General features: G+C 41.4%; 2 protein-coding genes across 3 annotated transcripts in view; both read left to right on the forward strand.

The window, feature by feature from the left end:
* The window catches only part of LOC107391153 (uncharacterized), a 37970-nt gene extending 27844 nt beyond the window's left edge, over window positions 1–10126 (forward strand). The window contains exons 9-17 of the mRNA XM_015968270.3: window positions 35–194; window positions 632–748; window positions 862–969; window positions 1136–1286; window positions 1563–2181; window positions 2267–2420; window positions 2530–2619; window positions 2713–2908; window positions 3233–10126. Of these exons, the coding sequence (XP_015823756.3) occupies window positions 35–194; window positions 632–748; window positions 862–969; window positions 1136–1286; window positions 1563–2181; window positions 2267–2420; window positions 2530–2619; window positions 2713–2908; window positions 3233–9624 (7987 nt within the window). The 3' untranslated portion in view covers window positions 9625–10126. The remainder of the gene's footprint in view (window positions 1–34; window positions 195–631; window positions 749–861; window positions 970–1135; window positions 1287–1562; window positions 2182–2266; window positions 2421–2529; window positions 2620–2712; window positions 2909–3232) is intronic.
* A 1894-nt stretch (window positions 10127–12020) lies between these two features.
* LOC129167089 (zinc finger MYM-type protein 1) lies at window positions 12021–15306 on the forward strand. 2 transcript variants are annotated; one of them, XM_070545038.1, is made up of 3 exons: window positions 12021–12105; window positions 12420–12731; window positions 12998–15306. In XM_070545038.1, the coding sequence occupies exons 2-3, from the start codon at window positions 12422–12424 to the stop codon at window positions 15157–15159; spliced, it is 2472 nt and encodes an 823-aa protein (XP_070401139.1). In that variant the 5' UTR covers window positions 12021–12105; window positions 12420–12421; the 3' UTR covers window positions 15160–15306. The 2 variants fall into 2 exon arrangements, with proteins under 2 accessions (XP_070401139.1, XP_054607093.2); XM_054751118.2 differs by lacking the exon at window positions 12021–12105 and having other exon boundaries at window positions 12206–12731.
* The last annotated feature ends 2438 nt before the right edge of the window (window positions 15307–17744 follow it).

A 17744-nucleotide genomic window follows, 5' to 3' on the forward strand; every position in this document is an offset into this window, starting at 1 on the left:
CTTTAATTTGATGCCTAATGTGTTTATTTTTAAGGGTCTGTGATTGTGAGGATTTGCAGATGTCCGAGAGTGAAGTTGCAAAGCTTGTTGCCAACATTGAGAAGGAGATGTTCGATATATTTCGCAACACAGACAGCAAATACATGAACAAGTACAGAACAATAATGTTTAACCTGAAAGACTCGAGGAATAAGGTTTGTTAAAATTATCATTGTGGTCAGATTTATTGATTTTTTTTCCTTTTCTCATTGAGTCTGAATGTGAACACTGGGGCAGCGGTGGCTGAGGAGTAAGGGCCTGCCCCATAACCAGAGGGATGCAGGCGCGAGCCTCGTCTGTCAGAGACGTTTCCTTCGGCAAGACACTTAACCCTCCCTGCCTGCTGGTGTTGGTGGGAGGGACTGGTGGTGTCTGTGCTCTTTAGCCTTACCTCAGCCAGTGAGCCCCAGAGCAGTGAATGACTGGATGTGTTGTAAACTGCCTTGGGGGGTTATAGTACCCTTGAAAGTGCTACATCAAACACAGGCCATTAACCATTTAATTACCCTAGATTGTTTTATTTTGAAAGGGCACATAAAATATTTATATACATGCTTTAGAAAGTAAATGAACACTTTCTGATTTATTGTAGGGTCTGTTGTACCGGGTTGTAAATGGAGACATTGGTCCCTTCAGACTGGTGAGGATGAGTCAAAAGGACATGCAAGCTACGAAAGCACCCGAGCCAACGCCTACAGATGCAACAAAGGTAAAGAGAAACCAGAAGGCAACGAAATCTAAATCTGGTTTCATTATATCTCAGCAGATATTTCAACACTTTTACCAAGGAGTTCATGTTCTTTGATGATTGTGTTTACAAAGGTTAAAGATGAAGTGGCTAAAATGACGAATGTGCAGAAGCCTGAAGCAGTGAAACTTGATTTGCCAAAGCTAAATCCTGCTAGGCCTGAGAGAAAACCAGAGACCATGGTTCGTACCAGCATGAGTAATATATTAATAGTGTTGTAAATCCTTTTATTGTCTAACTGTTTCATATAAGCCTCCTTTTTAAGCGATTAAGAGATATTAGGTCATCCATGAATGTTTAATCCTGTAAATTGTGCTTTTTGTGGCTACGTCTGATTTCTGGGGACAGAAGAGAGGCCTTCCTGCTCCACCGTCAAAACTGAGAGCTAACCAACAAAGCAAGGACACCACTAGGGCAGATGTGCTCTCCTGTATGCTCAAGGACACAACATCAGAGCACAAAGCTCACCTCTTTGACCTGAAGTGTAAGATATGCACAGGTAAGTCACAGTGAGGTTGACCCACAGAAGACTTTATTTCAATCTGATGAGCAATTTGTGGGTGTTTTTGTTTTTTTAATAGGGTCATTTTACCATCTTATGTAGTAGTGCATTGATTAATTTGAAAACAGAGTAGAAAAATCATCTTTAAACTATTTTGAATACATATCACATAAAATTGATGATCCAGTCAGATGTAGCTGTGCTCTTGGCCAAGAGTGTTCCAAAACCTTTTACTTTTAATTGTTTAAAACATTTTCTTATTTATTCCTAAAGGTCAGATGCAACCTGCAGACATGGACGAGCCTGTTAAGAAAAAACCCATGGTATCTGTGTCACAAGATAAGACTGAACCCTCTTGGAAGAAGCTTGCAGTGGATGACTCCCCTCTGCGCGCTCCCCTAGAATCACCTTTCATGGATTCTCCTGCATCTTCAACAATGGAGTCTTCACCCAATTTAAACATTGACTCTCCAAAATTAACCATTGTAGAATCACCGGGCTCCCCGATAATGGATTCCCCTGCCTCCCCTATATTAGAATCTCCTGCTTCCCCTGTCATAGTGTCCCCTGCATCTCCAACTCCACAGGCATCTTCCGCATCAGCACCAAAGAAATCGTATACTCCAGTAGCGATACCATCCATCTCCACTGTAACCATAACAAGACGTGACCCTCGCACTGCAGCCACCAGGATCACTGCTTCATCTGGTGTCAACTCTAGCTACAATAACATTAACTATAATCAAGCAGCTCCCTATGCACTTGTTAAAGACACCCAACCCCCCCAATCAGCTCCACCATCCTTAACACAACCACCCAAAGTGTTACCTAAGTCTATTCTAATGAAGCCATCTTCTACTGCTGATCCCAGGCTTTATGGCGCATCTTCAAGGTACTTGATAGAACACGACTGTATTTGTCTTGTGTTGTAGTGTGCACATTTGTAAATTCAGTGTTTGTGTTGTTTTTGTGTTTAGGGCAACAATTTCTCATTCTGCTGCAGAGGGCGACACTTCACCCTTTCTAGCTAAGCAAGAGATACTCTGGAAAGGATTTTTAAACATGCTCACAGTTGCAAAGTTTATGACTAAAGCGTATCTAGTATCTGGATCTGCTGAAAACCTTAAAACGGTACGGTAACATACAACAATTATTGAAGTCCACTAAGCCACATCAAAACAGTCCATCACTGTTGTAGAAATAAAATGAGAAATGTTTGTGTTTTTTGTGCGTTCTGTAGGATCTACCTGATACCATACAAATCAGAGGACGAATCTTGCCTGAAACGGTTTGGGACTATGTTGAAAAACTTAAGACTTCAGTTACAAAGGCAAGCAAGATGCCTTTTATGTTTGTTTCTGTAGTAATATTGATGATGTTTCTGTGTTTTGACACATCCCCTTTCTTGTTTATTTTTAATTAGGAGTTATGTGTGATCCGTTTTCATCCAGCGACAGAGGAGGAAGAGGTGGCCTATGTGTCCCTCTTTTCCTATTTTAGTAGCAGAGGTCGTTTTGGTGTGGTTGCCAACATCAGTCAGTCCATCAAAGATGTTTACCTCGTCCCGCTCAGTTCAAAGGAGTCGATTCCATCCATGCTGCAGCCTCTTGAAGGGCCAGGTATAAATGCTTTAATTACTATTCAGCCCTCACATAAAAATGTACCTACTGAAAGTAGGTGTGATGTAAAACATCAGTGTTGCAAAGCAAATTGACTCAGTGGTAGAGTTTCGTTTTTGTTAGCCATTCAAAGGCGAGATGTCCAAATCAATCACAAGGTGTTCAATTATACTAGAGAGACCACTGAAAATGTATTGAACAAACGAGTGAGCTTTGTCTTTAAGAACAATATTTCAAGCAAGGTCTTAGTATTTAAGAAGAGAGACATCTGTTTTTGTGTATTTTCTGTTAATTTTTTAATTCTGTTCATTTATTTAATTTTAGGTCTTGAAAAAAATCGACCCAATCTTCTTTTGGGTCTTGCGATTGTCCAAAAGACAAAACGTCCTGGAGGCTTGCATCCAGAAACTGAAGAGAAGCGACCCAAAGTTAACATGCCTAAAGACCCAACGTGGATTCCCAAACCGCCGGTACTTTATGGTTCTGACAAGCTGGAGATATTCCAGCCATATGATCCGGAGACTCCGGCGAGTTCCTCCCCTCCTGGTTCACCATCTTGTCCTGGATCAACATCAGACTCTTCCTCTTCTAGTTCAGTTACCATGCCATCTTCCTTGATGTCCAATAAAGCTGCTTCTTCTGCCTTGTCCACTGTAACAACAGAATCCACATGTAGCAGCAAGCAAGGCAAAAACTCTACACCTGCATCTAATAACAAAACTCCTTTGCAGACTATTTTGAAGACTTTGTTTGGCAGTAAAACATCTGACTCCACTGTATCCACTGATAAAAGTGCCCCCAAAGCCCCAGCAAATACAAAGAAGACCCCAGGGTTTTCTCAAATATCTGGATCCATGGTAGATCCAATTGTCCAGCAATATGGACAGAAATCCAAAGTCAAGGAGTTTGAAGTAAAGGAGGAGGGAGGGGGAAAAGAAAATGACTTTGACAGACCATATGATCCTGAAGAGGAGTATGATCCTGCAATGACCTATAAAATGTTCCCCCCACAAGCCACTGAACAAATCAAGGCTGATGGCTCGGCAGTATCGGGAATTTTTGAAGATGATGTGGCCTATGATCCTGAAGATGAGACCATTTTTGAAGAATTTCAGAGTGGTGCTGCTTCAGCAAAGCCTGTTGTTTCAACTGAAGTTATCGATTCTTCATCATGTCTGACCCCAGTTTCTAATTCTACTCCAGCACAGAGTTCAAATCCAGTTTCGGCAATACAGAAACTTCCTACCGGCACTATAGTTGTCTCAGCGGCAACATTGAGTGAACAGCAGAGGATGCTTGAAGAACTTAACAAACAAATTGAAGAGCAAAAGCGGCAGTTAAAAGAGCAAGAAGAAGTATTGCGACAGCAAAGGGAAGCTGTGGGTATGTTCATGGCTCGTTTTTCTGTTTCTGATACCTTAATGTCCACCCCCACAAACGCATCGACATTGTCATCTATGCAGTGTGATAAAATGCAAATAGAATCAAAGTCTTCTAACAAAACGGACAAATCCGACATACCTACAGAGACTGACAATAACTCAAATGTGGATTCAAAAACTGTTAAAGTAGAGGACACAAGTGCCTGCTCTAATGTAAAAGATAGTTTAAATACTGCTGCAGAGCAAGATGAAACTCAGGAAAATGTTATGGAATGTGACAAGATTTTCTCTGCTGGGGAGATTGAGGACTCAGATGTAGCTTATGATCCTGAGGATGAATCGCTTTTTGATGAAATCCAAGATGATGTTTTTAAAGGAGTCATTTCATCGACGAGTAATTCATCTGCTAAAGCAGGTGATAATGTCTATCACAAGAGTGCATCACCGAATTTGCACCACTCCAAAAAGCGAAGGTCATCACCAAAAAGGCATAGCCGTCATGAAAGGGACCATCACAAAAGTCTTTCAAGAAGGTCACAGCGGCGTTCTCGATCCCATTCTAGAAGACGTAGAGACAGGGATAGACATAGCAGAAGTGAAAGAGACAGGTCAAGGCACAGACCCAGAGAGTCACCTGAATGTTCTGGCCAGTATCGCAAAGACTACACAACACGCCAACATTCTCGTGGGCATAGAAGATCCCCGTCATCCCCACGAAAAAAACATTCAGCATCCCTTTCACCAAAACGTCACGCAGAACATTTTTCTCAGCAGAAAACAAAACAGTCAAGTATTCCATGCCGTTCTTCAGAATCTCTTTTGGAAAAAAATGCAAAGAGTAGTAGATTGACATTGTCCAGTATTAAAAGGGATCCAGATGGAGACAATTTAGTTGCTGTTGTTGCGAACACTGATAAGCATTCACATGAACTAATTCACAATGTAAAAACAGAAGTTATAAAACCACCAGTTTGTCAGAAAATTGAAACAGAAAACAAATCAGATGGACATTGTGATGACTCAATTAGTGTTTTTACTACACAGGAAAAGAAACCTTCACAGCAGACATTATTTCATGACAAATACGAAAACACAATTCCTCTCAGGGAAATTGATCCACCCACTCGAGATTCTCCTGAAAGCCCTGATCCAGATCCACAGTTTGTTAAACCTCCAATCTTTGAAGAGAATGACTCTGCTGTGACTGAGGAAATCAGAGGTCCTAACGAGGATAATGTTGCTTCATTGCAGTCAGATAAAAATGCAAACAAGGTTGTTCAACTTGCGTGCCTTGCCAAGGAAACTCCAGAATCTGAAGTAGATACTGTTGCAAAGCTTTCTGCATCAGAGGCTAGAATCCAAAGCAGTAGTCATTCAAGACCAGACATGAAAAAAAATGAAAACAAGGAAATGCACTTAAAACAAGGAGGACCAAGTTTTAGACTTTTAGGTCCTGAGTCAGGATTTCAAGATAAGTTTATAGATTGTATAGGGACACCTGTAATGCAACAAGAAACATGTGCGCCGGGGGCATCGGCAATCAAAAAAGAACCTGGTATTTATTGTCAAAACTTTAACAAAACTGATTCATTGACAGCTGAGACAGGTTCGGTGCTGGATACAAAAGATATGTCTTTGCAGGACATACATCAAAACATAAGATATCCATACACAGATAGACCACACAATACTGGATTAGCTGTTTCAAATTCAACAATAGCAGAATCATTCATACAGAATGAGAGGGGAAATCAATTAACGTCAGGCCAATTATCAGATAAACATGTTTCAGATCATGGGAGGTTGGTCTCAAAGGATTCTGTACCAGTTATGCATCATAACACAGATATCAGGGGGCATATGAATGAGGCAGCTCAAAATGTTAGTTGTCTGCAAGATTTACTCTGTTTTAAAATTAAGGAATTTAGATCACAGTCAGAGAACCTTGATAGTAGGTCAGGCCTGATGACATTGGGGACACAATCATTTAAGAAAAATGTTTTTGAACCACAAGGAGGACCTGCAGACTTAAGTGTCACAGGTGGTGGTATAAAGTGTGAAATCATGACAAACATTACAAAATCAGACTGGAAAGATGCAGGACCCCATCAAAATGATCAGAGTAAAAGGCTTGCTACTCCTGAGAGAAATCTAGACCAGGATGTCTCAAGATCAATCACAGATGATGCATGGAAAGGTTCAGGTTGGAGACAAATGGATCCAGTCCGAACAGGGCAATATGCGCAAGATGATAGAAGATTAAACATGAAGAGAGAGGGAATTGACAGGGAAGATGTTGGAAGCTTCCAATATAAAGCTCCAGAAAGGGGGATTGGTCCTAACACACAGATTTTGAAACATGACCACAAAGGGTCAGTAGGACCAGACTTTTTGGGATCTAGACTAGAAAAAAGAGGTCCTGAGATGCAGTTTCCAAGGTGTGACAGAAGACCGATTATGGCCCCCAGGTTTTTGGGACATGCTCATGACAGAAGTACGTTAACTATAAACACTGGGGAGCCTGGCATGAAATTACCAAGTGGTCCAGACTTTATGGGAAATGATGGAGGAGGACTAGCTTTAGATGCTACTGGACCTGGGTCAAGGCCAAAGAGAAATGATTCTTTTCTGGATAGTGGATTTGACAGAAGAGAATCAGCAGGCCCAGATTTTATGGATCCTTGGCCTGAAAGGGGAGGACAAAATATGGTATGCCCAAAACCTGATAGGAGTCCCAACATGGAGGGTCTTAGAAATTATTGTAAAGTACCAGGAAGTCCAGATTTCAGAAGAGCAGGGCCTGAAAGCACAGGCTTGTTTTTGGAGGGGCATGTGCACAATCTGAAAAAAACAGATACATCAAACAGGGGAATAAGGCCTGAAATGGAAGGTACGAGCGTGGAGGGCCCTGAAACTGAAAGAAGGAGACTCAGAGATCCAAGTTTAAGAGAAATTAGCCCTGACATTAGACGTTTCAGAACAGTACCTGAAGATGTAGAATTTAAAAGATCAAGGCTTCAGAAAGGAAGTATCTCTATGGAAGATTCTGGTCATCAGAATAGAGGAGGTCCATTTTTCAGAGCACCAGGACCTGAAAGCAGATGTTCATCTATGGAAAATCTTGGATCAGAAAATAAAACACCTGGAGGTCCAGATTTTTGTGAGCCAGGTCTTTACAAGAGAAGTCACGTGATAGATGATACAAGATTTAACAGAAAATCTGGTGGTCCAGATATTAGACCAGTAAATGAAACAGGAGGTCTCATTATGGATAACCAGGAGTTTGGCAAAAGAGAACCACGAGCAGATATCTGGGGACTAGGGTCTGAAAGAAGAGGACCCATTGATCACAGTCAGGGACGCCCATACTCTAAAGGAGAAGGAACAGATGGTAGAAAACCACATTCAGATGATTCTGTTCGTAACTGGAAAGGTTCAGACTTCAGAGCACCAGGTTCTAATATGGCAGGTCCAGCACTCAATCAAAGAGGTATAGGGGGTCAAAGAATAGGGAGACCAGGGCTTTCAACTGAAGTTTTTAACACATTAAGCCCAAGGCATGATGGCAGATGTCAAGAAGATTCAAATATTTCAGAATCTTGGCCAGAAGAATTTCCTTTAAATAAGAATGAAAGAGCAGACAGGAATATTCTAAGAGGTTCACCGTTCAGGTGTCCTGAATCAGAAAAAGGACCTTCAGATATGGAAAGTTTGGATAGACTTTCACACTTTAGGCCTAATAGAGCAATTATGAGGGGTCGGAGACCCATGAGAAAAGAGTCAGGAGTTTTTGGAGGACCATTTCTCGTAAATAGAGGTCGAGGACTTGAAAGGCCAACTATTAACAGACAAAATACAGATGGTCGAGGCTTCACAGAGTTTGTGCCTGATAGACCAAGTTCAGATAGAGTGGATTCAGAATCCATCTGTAGTGAAAGTGGTAAAGGAATCAGACAACATGAAACAAGCACAGAAGGTCATAGTTATAAAAGAAAGTTTGACTGGGAAACACCAGAACCTATTTCAGAAAGTCCGTATTTAGATATTGCAGGGCCTGATGAGAGTAGAGTTTTTAGACCTTCAGGTCCTATAAGAGGAAGGATTAGAGGACACGGACAGAATTTCCATGGCTCTGCACCTGGTAGGGGAAGAGAAAACTTTGAGGGGCAGTGGTCAGACAGAAGAGGGTCGACTATGGAAACTTCTGGAGATGAGAGAGGATTTCCTGAAGATAATTGGGACAGCAGTGACAATATGAGCTCAGGGCCTGTCGAAGATGGTTCAGATGAGCAAGACCAGAGAGATGGTAAACAGTATCGTACTAGTGAATGGAGAGACACAACGAATAGGCAATTTCCAAAACCCATACATGGTTCTGGAGATGAATGGAGTGGTCCTAGTTGTAGGGGTCCACAGCCAACCCAGGAGAGTTCAGATGACAGTATTTCAGGACCCAGCAGGGACGGCCTAGGGAGATTAGCAGGGAAAGGGTCGAGGCCATTTTTCAGGGGGAGAGGTGGCACAGGCTACAGAGGACACTTCTGTGACAGAGGCCGAGGGGGCGGTCGAGGATCAGGTTTGCATAGCTCCTTGTATTTGGAGGAAGAAGGCATGCAGCAGGACTTTAAAAGCAATGTGAAAGGCCCTGGAGTTTATAGGAGAGGTCGCAGTTTAATGAATCCATGTCCAAACAGGAGATCATTTGAGCAAGGGGATCAAGATTCACAATACCCTGAATCAGGCTGTGAGTATTCAGAAAATGAAGGTCCAGGAACAGATGGGAGATATTCTGAATTTGTGGAGCCAGAATCTCCAAGATATGATGAAGACATAAAAGATGCTGATTTTAGAAGAGGAAGAGAAGGTTTAAAGATGACACGACAAGGACCAGCAGATAAGAGGAGATGGGACACAAACACAGAGTTTGCTGAGTTGGATAGAGAACAAGCAGATGTGGGGGATTGGGAACAAGAAAAGGGAGGCTATGTAACCAATAGTGAAAGAAGAGGTCCTTGTCTGGTTGCACAAAATCATGAGTCTTTTGAAAGACCTTTAGCACCATTCAAAAGGCCTCGTGGTCCAGCTCCAAACAGAGGAGAAAAATCATTCACTGTTTTTGATGGCCCACATCAATCTGTACCACCCCACAAAAACAGAGGTGCTTTACTTCCTACTCCACATGGCTTAAAACGAGTAATTAGAAAACATGAACCCTTCAGCTTGAAAACAAAAGCGTTCGGTCACCCAGTAAATAGGGAGCCGATTAGAGGGAGAGCCGTGGATTTTCAGTTCAGGGGCCGTGCAAGAGGGCCAAGAGGTGGAATATCTGGCTGATTTAGAGTCGTGGAGGGTGAAAATGAAATGGAGGCAGGCATATAAAATGCTAAAAAGTTGGACAGTCAAGACAAAATAGTGTTTACGAATGTTTAGAACACAGACTGGAAGCCACACACTTTCCAAAATTGTATTTTTAAGCCTGTCCTGTAAGTCCTGTAACAATTTCTATGGTCTACATGCAAGCCCATGTATGGTAAAGGTAAACAAAGGAGTAATATTTTGTTTTTATGTTTTTGTTTGTTTTACTGTACAAAAATAAAGTGGCTATGACTAATACTCTTTAAAGCAAACTGATCTGCTGTATGTACAACTTGATGTGAAATTTTATGTCAATAGTTTGGAAACCTGTACAGGAAATGTAAAAATAGTCTGTTTTTAGCATGGCCATATTAATGCTATAGTCTTCATCTAGTTTGTTTATTCTCATTGTCGAAAACACAACCTGTTTTAGTGTTTGATTTGAAAGCAGCATCTCAATAAAAAGGTGTTCAAATGGAAACTTGTGTTACATCTAATTGTGTCAGCTTCACTGGATTGAATTAATGCTACCTAAATGATACCCACAAATTTTTCCTCATTAAGTGATATAAGCTATATTTCTGGGTTGACACCAGAGGTGTGGACTTGTCTTGATTCCCATGACTTGAACCCTTTTCACAAGACACCGTGCTTTCAAATCAATGTAATATTACTGCAATGGTGTGTCCTGTAAACGTGCCATGCTGGCATGGCAATACGTGAATTTTGTGGTATGCGTTTCGCCTTGCTTGGTAGTAACATTGCTGTAATTTTCTGTCCTTGAAACGGCGATTGGCGCAACAGAGTGAAGTGTCATGCTGACTTGGGGAGATAATGCCGAGCTCTGGCCGGCAACTATATTGAAAGTGAAAGTAAAAACAAGTTGTAAGTTTTTCTTTTTTAACAAAATCAGCAGAAATGGCAAACTGGAGCGCTAAAGAGCTCCTGGAGCTTCTATCCGTTAGAGCTGGAGCTCAGATCAGCAGAGACTGTAGAGGACAGACACCTTTAAGCGCAGCTTGTTAAAAATACTTAACGAGCACGGCTTTAATCACAATAACAGCAAGTTATGCTCAAGTTAATTGGAAGTCTGTGGCAGTGCAGAGACAACCATCATACCCCCTTTCTGTCGCCATCGCCTAATTTTTTGTAAAGGACACGATTGCACCATATTATTGCCACAGTCTGACCACTTATAAACGACCTAAGGCTCCCTCATGCAGCCACAGCGTTGCGGCAAATTGATTGCATTGTTTTGTAAAAATGGCTTTGGACTCAGGTCAGACTTGAGTAATAAATTTTATGGCTTTAGACTTGTGGTTTGAGTTGGTATTGTTGGCTTTGAAGTGGTGGCTAAGTTACCTTTGGACTGAGTAGATTACATCAAGATTATAGTCAGTTATTGATCATCTCAAATAAAGTCAGTGGAATGAGCAAAAAAAATAAAGCCAAACTGACTCATAGCAAAGCAAATAATGCAACAAATGACTAATTTAAAGGCATTTCTGAATGTTTTCACAGCTAAACCGTTAATTTGTTTAAAAGAAACTTTGGAGTTTGTAATTTCATGGAAATATCAGGAGATAATTGTGACACGGTACTGTAAAGATCTCATCACGCACCGTCTCGCTGGTCCAGGAGAAGATGGTACAGCAAAGGTTTCTCATCTTATTTTAACAGCTGTAATAAAAGTAACCGATGTTTGACTCTTTCATGAAGCTCAGAAAAATCACATGTGCTTTACCATTTCTGCCTCAATCCTCCATCTGATTACACGACTGGAATGCATTTTATACTTGTGATTTGTTGCGATGTGTCATATTGCACTCTTACTCCCCAGGTCATCTAGGAAACCTGGGGCAACAAAATAATTATTCTCTGTCGTTCTGAATGTAACTCAAAGGTTTTATTTAACAGAACAGAGCCCAAAACACCAAGAACACTGACAACAAAATTGATCAGCAGCAACTAAACATGGTAGCAACTACTTAGCCTCTAATTAGCCAAAGTAATATACATGTAAAAGATCATCCCAGCGGGGGATTCTCCCCCCAGTGATGAGTCTTATTTACAATGGAATCGAGTGCAGGGTTGTCCCTGCACAGAAAGGCAAAGTGGCTAACCAGAGATCAGGGGCGGATCTACAAGGGTGGCATAGGGTGGCAGTTGCCACCCTAAAAGAAAGCCTTGCTACCCCTGCTGCCACCCCAGCTGGCAACTGTAAATTCAATAAATAGTTGTGGCATTACAAACGTTAATGTTGCATGTCCAAAAACATTGAACACAGCACAAAGTCGCCCATGCAATGGATTAAAATGCAGCAAAAGTCACAGGTCCGATTACTTTGAACGCAGCACACTCACTGACCATTGGCGCTCGAGTTCTGAACAGCAGCAGGCAGCCGCGGGAAGCGAGAGGAGAGGAGATCGGGCCGACGCAGACGAGAAGGCAACCAAGGAGGTAAGAACTACATAACTACGCTATTTGACTTGGTGATAATAGCTGCTGTTGATTTTAAGACGATAAAATGCCAAAGCGCATTGTGTGTAGGTTAGTGACGCCAGGCGTACACGGTGCAGTGTGCCAACATGGCGCTCAAGCTTTGATTTGCTAGAAAGTTGTACAGTTTGAAATGGAGCTGAATGCTACGAGTGAAAAAGTCGCACAGTGTACGCCTGGCTTAAGCCAGATTCTTAGGCCTGTATATGGCAGAAAAGCAGATACCAATTAAATATTTGTCCAGAAAACATTGTAAATGACTTTCAATCTTTCAGAAATGAAGAGGAAAGGTAGTATCTCTAGCTTTTTCTCACCAAAGAGTAAGGTGAGACAAACAGAGACTAACCAGCTCTGTTGTGGAGGAGATGAGCTGGAAAGAGAGAGAGAAGAGCAACACAAATGTGACAAAGAGCAAGATCAGGGACAGGAGGAAATGATAGAAGGGCACAGCGGTGCAGTGATGGAGAAGGGAGAGGATCACCACCAGGATGAGGAGGGAGAAAGACGAGACGGTATGCAGGGCTCAGATAGTGGAAACACAGAGTCTGAAACATCACCAAACATCTCCAGTCGAGCTGGTCCACACGGTATGGATATATCACTGCATACAACATCTGAATCAAAATATTAAAGACAAAATAAATATTTTTCTAGGCAGTACATTTAAACTTATTTGCTTAGGGCACTTAAGATAAATGTTTTTATTCATCCTTATTGTGTTTGCTTTCTATGAAAAACATTTGTGTGTAAAAGGAAAAGAAAGTTACCCGAAAACATATATTTTATGCTGTGCTTGTTAACTCAGTCTGATTAATCTCGTAAAAACAATTTCTTTTCACCTCTTCTCTTTCAGACATATCCAAGTCCTGGTGTGAGGGACCGGCACAACCAAAGCTCCAGAGTTTTCCTAAGACATTTCAAGGAGGAGCCAGGAGAAGCTTTCACAGTGACTGGTACAAATCCCATCCATGGCTGGAGTACTCACAGTTGAACAATTCAGCGTACTGTTTTGCCTGTAGGCATTTTTCCCTCCCTGATGCTCCAAGGACTGTTTTCACCTCCCTTGAGGGTTATCAAAATTGGAAAAAGGCAAAAATGAAAGACAGCGGTTTCTGTTCTCATGCAAGATCAGAAAGCCATGTAAATGCAATGTTTGCATGGACAGAGAACAAAAAAACTATGGACAAAAATGCTTCATTGTTTGCAATAATGGATGAGGAAAATAAGAAACAGTTGACTGAAAATCAGTATTACATTAAAACACTGGCTGAGATCCTTGTTCTAACTGCAACAGAAAATGTAGCCCAGCGGAGTCACAGGGAGACTTCAGATTCTGAGAAAAAAGGGATTTTTCTATCTATGTTAGATCTGCTAAGTAACCATAATCCTGTCATTAAAAAAAGACTTGAACAACAAGCGAAAAATGCTAAGTACACTAGTAAAACAATCCAAAATGAAATACTTGAATGCCTAGCTGGAATGGTTAAAAAGGAAATCATTCAAGAGGTTAAAAAGAGCAAGCAGTTTTCAGTGATTGTGGATGAAACTAGAGATGTTCAAAAAAAAGAACAAATTTCTTTTGTTCTGAGATACTATTACAGTGGTGTGGTTCATGAGAGTTTTCTTGAGTTTGAAGTGGCAGAACAGATGGATGCTGCTGCCTTAAGTGACAAGATCATAAACTTTCTTGAGAAGCATGGCCTAGAGTACAAGGACAACCTCGTAGGTCAAGGCTATGATGGTGCAGCAGTTATGCGTGGGGCACATGCAGGTGTCCAAGCTAAAATAAAAGAAGTGGCTAAACATGCCTTTTATGTTCACTGCAGCGCACATTGCTTAAACTTGGTCATTGTAGATGCTGTAAAAAGTGTGGCAGATGCAGGAAACTTCTTCTCCTTGTTGGAACGAATGTACACATTCATATCTGGCTCTTATGTACATAACAGATGGCTGGAAGTGCAGCGGGAGATGTTTGATGGTGCACCACGAGAGCTTCAACAGCTAAGTGATACACGCTGGGCTTGTAGGCACATAGCATGTCGCAATGTTATGGACAGGTTGCCTGCAATTGTACAGGTGCTTGAAGAGATTGCATCTGAGAAACATCCACAAAGAGCTGTTGAAGCAAGAGGGATATTGGCTCAGATTGATCTAAATTTTGCCGGATGTCTTGTTCTCTTTCGAAAGGTTCTCAGTGACTCCAAATATTTATCAGACCTGCTCCAGTCTAAAACGGTGGATTATTCCAAGGTTGTTGAGCTTGTTGAATCACTAAAAGAGACACTGATCCAGTACCGTAGTCATGACTCTTTTGAGGAAATGTGGAGTGAAACACTTGAGTTATGCACACGAAGCAACATTGAGACAACTCAGCACAAACCAAAGAGGCCAAGAGTCACATCAAAGGTGCTTCAGGGCAGTGTTGTTGCCTCCACCTTAGGACAGCATGAAGTTCCAGATAACAAACACACTTTTTGCGTCTCTGTGTACTATCCAGTTCTGGATAACATGATTGGAGAAATAGGAAGAAGATTTTCTAACACAAACTGTAACATAATGCAAGGTGTGCAGGCACTAAATCCATCAAGTCAGACATTTTTGAGAGAGGAGACTGTTCTTTTGTTGGCTGAAGCTTATGATTCCAACACTGAGGATCTCAAACATGAGTTACATCAGATAAGAAGAGTGTTGCTGAGAAAAAAAGGGCAAAAAGAGAGTCCTACCACTCTGATGGAGATGACTCAGTTTTTAGACCCATATCAGGATGTTTTTCATGAATTGTACAGGTTGTGTAAAATAGCTGTTGTTTTACCAGTAAGCAGTGCATCCTGTGAACGAAGTTTTTCAACTCTCAGGCTCATAAAGACCTATTTGCGGTCTGCTATGACAGAGAAAAGACTATCAAGCTTGGCTGTACTCAGCATTGAATCTAAACGGGCAAAATCTTTGGATCTTGATGAGTTTGTAAAGTGTTTTGCTGAGCAACATGGAAACCGCCGCATTCAGCTGTTGTAGGAAGGACATAATTTTATAATATGTTTTATTTTTGTGATGGGCCTTTAAGCTTATTAAATGAGCACCCAAAACAAATGAATATGTAAATTCTGGGAAAAGATAAAAGAAAACATGTTTCTGAGTGAACAATAAAACCAAAGTACAATATCCCGTTGCAGTGAAATATTTCTTTACACACAGTGCAATTAGATTTACCTTGGTTCAGCTCACACACACACACACACACACACACACACACACACACACATATATATATATATATATATATATATATATATATATATATATATATACATATATACATATATATATATATATATATATATATATGTATATATACATATATAATCTCTGTGTGGGTATGTATTGCCACCCCAGAAAAATGTTTGCCCCTCTTCTGCCACCCCATAAATAATTTTCTAGATCCGCCCCTGCCAGAGATGTACAAGTGCTAAGCATCCTCAGCACAGAATTACACAAAGTTGCTATTTCTAAGGTGACTTTAAGTGACCAAATCAAAGCATGCCGAGGAGACAACAGATCAGAGACAACATCTCTGGTCTGCTGCTCCCTGAAGATGTGAGCCAAGAGGTTTTTATGCCTCCAGTCCTCAATAAGTAGGTGATCATCATCTCCAACAGCTTGGTGCTTCGGGTGGAGCAGGGCAGAGTGGAGGGAGCCAGGTGCTACAAATCAGCTCCTCAGGTACAATACAAGGAGGAGAACTATTAAACACAAAAGCCAAGCATCGGCGAACATAACAGACTTAAGGATTCTGGAGTCTGTTAGGCAATAGATGGTGTGTCTGGGTTTTATTTGGTGGTTCTGGGACAGGTTCTTTTCTCTGCTCCACTACATAACACAGTGGGAAGTTATAGCCTAATCCATCATTTACAGTGTATGTGGATATGTAGTCTGGCCACGACCCATAGACAGATCTCAGTAGTAGGGCGGAAACAATGATTGCCTTTCAAACTTGCTATTGAACAAGAAACAACGATTATCAGTCAACGGGGCAGACTGCCATATACTGTCAAAGAAGATTCAAATACATGCTTATTCTATGATCATGTAAACGGCTGGTGGAAGAAGAAACAGACTTATTCAAATATCCACTCCATGTACTTTGAAGATTTGGCCGAGGTTTTCAGCTCCTCGTCCTCACTGGGACTTCACCGGACGTCGAGACCACGATCCTCAGAGATTAGTAGCTTCCTCTGAGTTCAACTTCCCCGGCCATGAGATGCAACCCGGGGTCTGCAGATTAGGCATCCGAGAGGATGTCTGATAGTTGCAGTAGCTCTGGAACGCTCTTTTGTGTCTGTAATCACTTGCAGCTTTGTGGCAAGGTTTTGACTTAAGGTCAGAGGAGGTTGTTTCAAAAAGGCTTCTTTCCCCATTTGGCCAAATCGAGGTGTCAGCTGGAAACTGAATAACTCGGGAAGTCCTCCTAGTTTTATTAACCTAGAGTTTATCATTTCTGCGAGTCAGAATTTGACATGTTGTAGTCTCTTACCAAACATCCTTCAGAAACCACACCTTCATCAGATACAAAATGTTCTTTTTCTGTGGATAAAGAATCTTTAAACTTTATGTGATGTGACGTTAACCATAATTTATATCTTATGAAACATTGTGTATGTGTACAGATAGTGAATAACTTGCTAATTCAAACAGTACTGATCAGATTATGTAAGTGGATCATTGTGATAATAATATTCATATCAACTTCACAGATTGTCCAAACATTAATATTGTTACTCATATAACATCCGGTTCATTCAACCGTATGATTATTTAAACATATGAGCTGTAAAAGTTCACTTTTTATGTGAAGAGTGCGGAATCCTTTAGAAGCGATAAGGCTCTTGTGTGCCAAGCACTGTAGAGGCCTGGACTTTAGGAGACAGGAGAGAAAATCCACCCAGTTAGTGGGCTTATATGTGCAGATGATGTCGGTCAATATATAGGTGTCACGTTGAGAGGATGGTTTGGACCCAAAATGCAGTACCCAGGATGTTACGAGGCAGGAGTGGTTTTAAAAGTGAAATCCTTTTATTAGGTGATGAACCAAAAATCCAAAAAGGGGAGGAAGCCAAAAACCAAGTCCTGAACAACAGGAGTACGAAAGCTCACTTAGAGCAACAAAACCTAGAGACATAAGCTCACTAGAGCACGAAACAACGCTGACAAAAAATAATGGACCGACAACAACACAGAGACAAGACAGGGCTTAAATAGACTGGGAGGAACAATTAGGGAAATAGGAAGCAGGTGTGTGGAGTGAGGGCTGGAGGGAAGACAGGTGACAACAATCATCTAAATGGGGAAGCAGAACCAAAGGAGGGCAGATAAACATAAAACTGAACTAAAAGACTGAGGGAAGGACTCACACACACAATCACACCCCAATACACTCACACACACTGAATTGGGGAATGGACACGCACACACGCGCGCGCACACACACACACACACACACACACACACACACACACACACACACACACACACACACACACACACACACACACACAAACACATACATACACTCACACACCCACACAGACACAGAGCTGGTGACA

Source organism: Nothobranchius furzeri, chromosome 15, assembly GCF_043380555.1.
Source record: "Nothobranchius furzeri strain GRZ-AD chromosome 15, NfurGRZ-RIMD1, whole genome shotgun sequence".
Taxonomy (NCBI): Eukaryota; Metazoa; Chordata; class Actinopteri; order Cyprinodontiformes; family Nothobranchiidae; genus Nothobranchius; species Nothobranchius furzeri.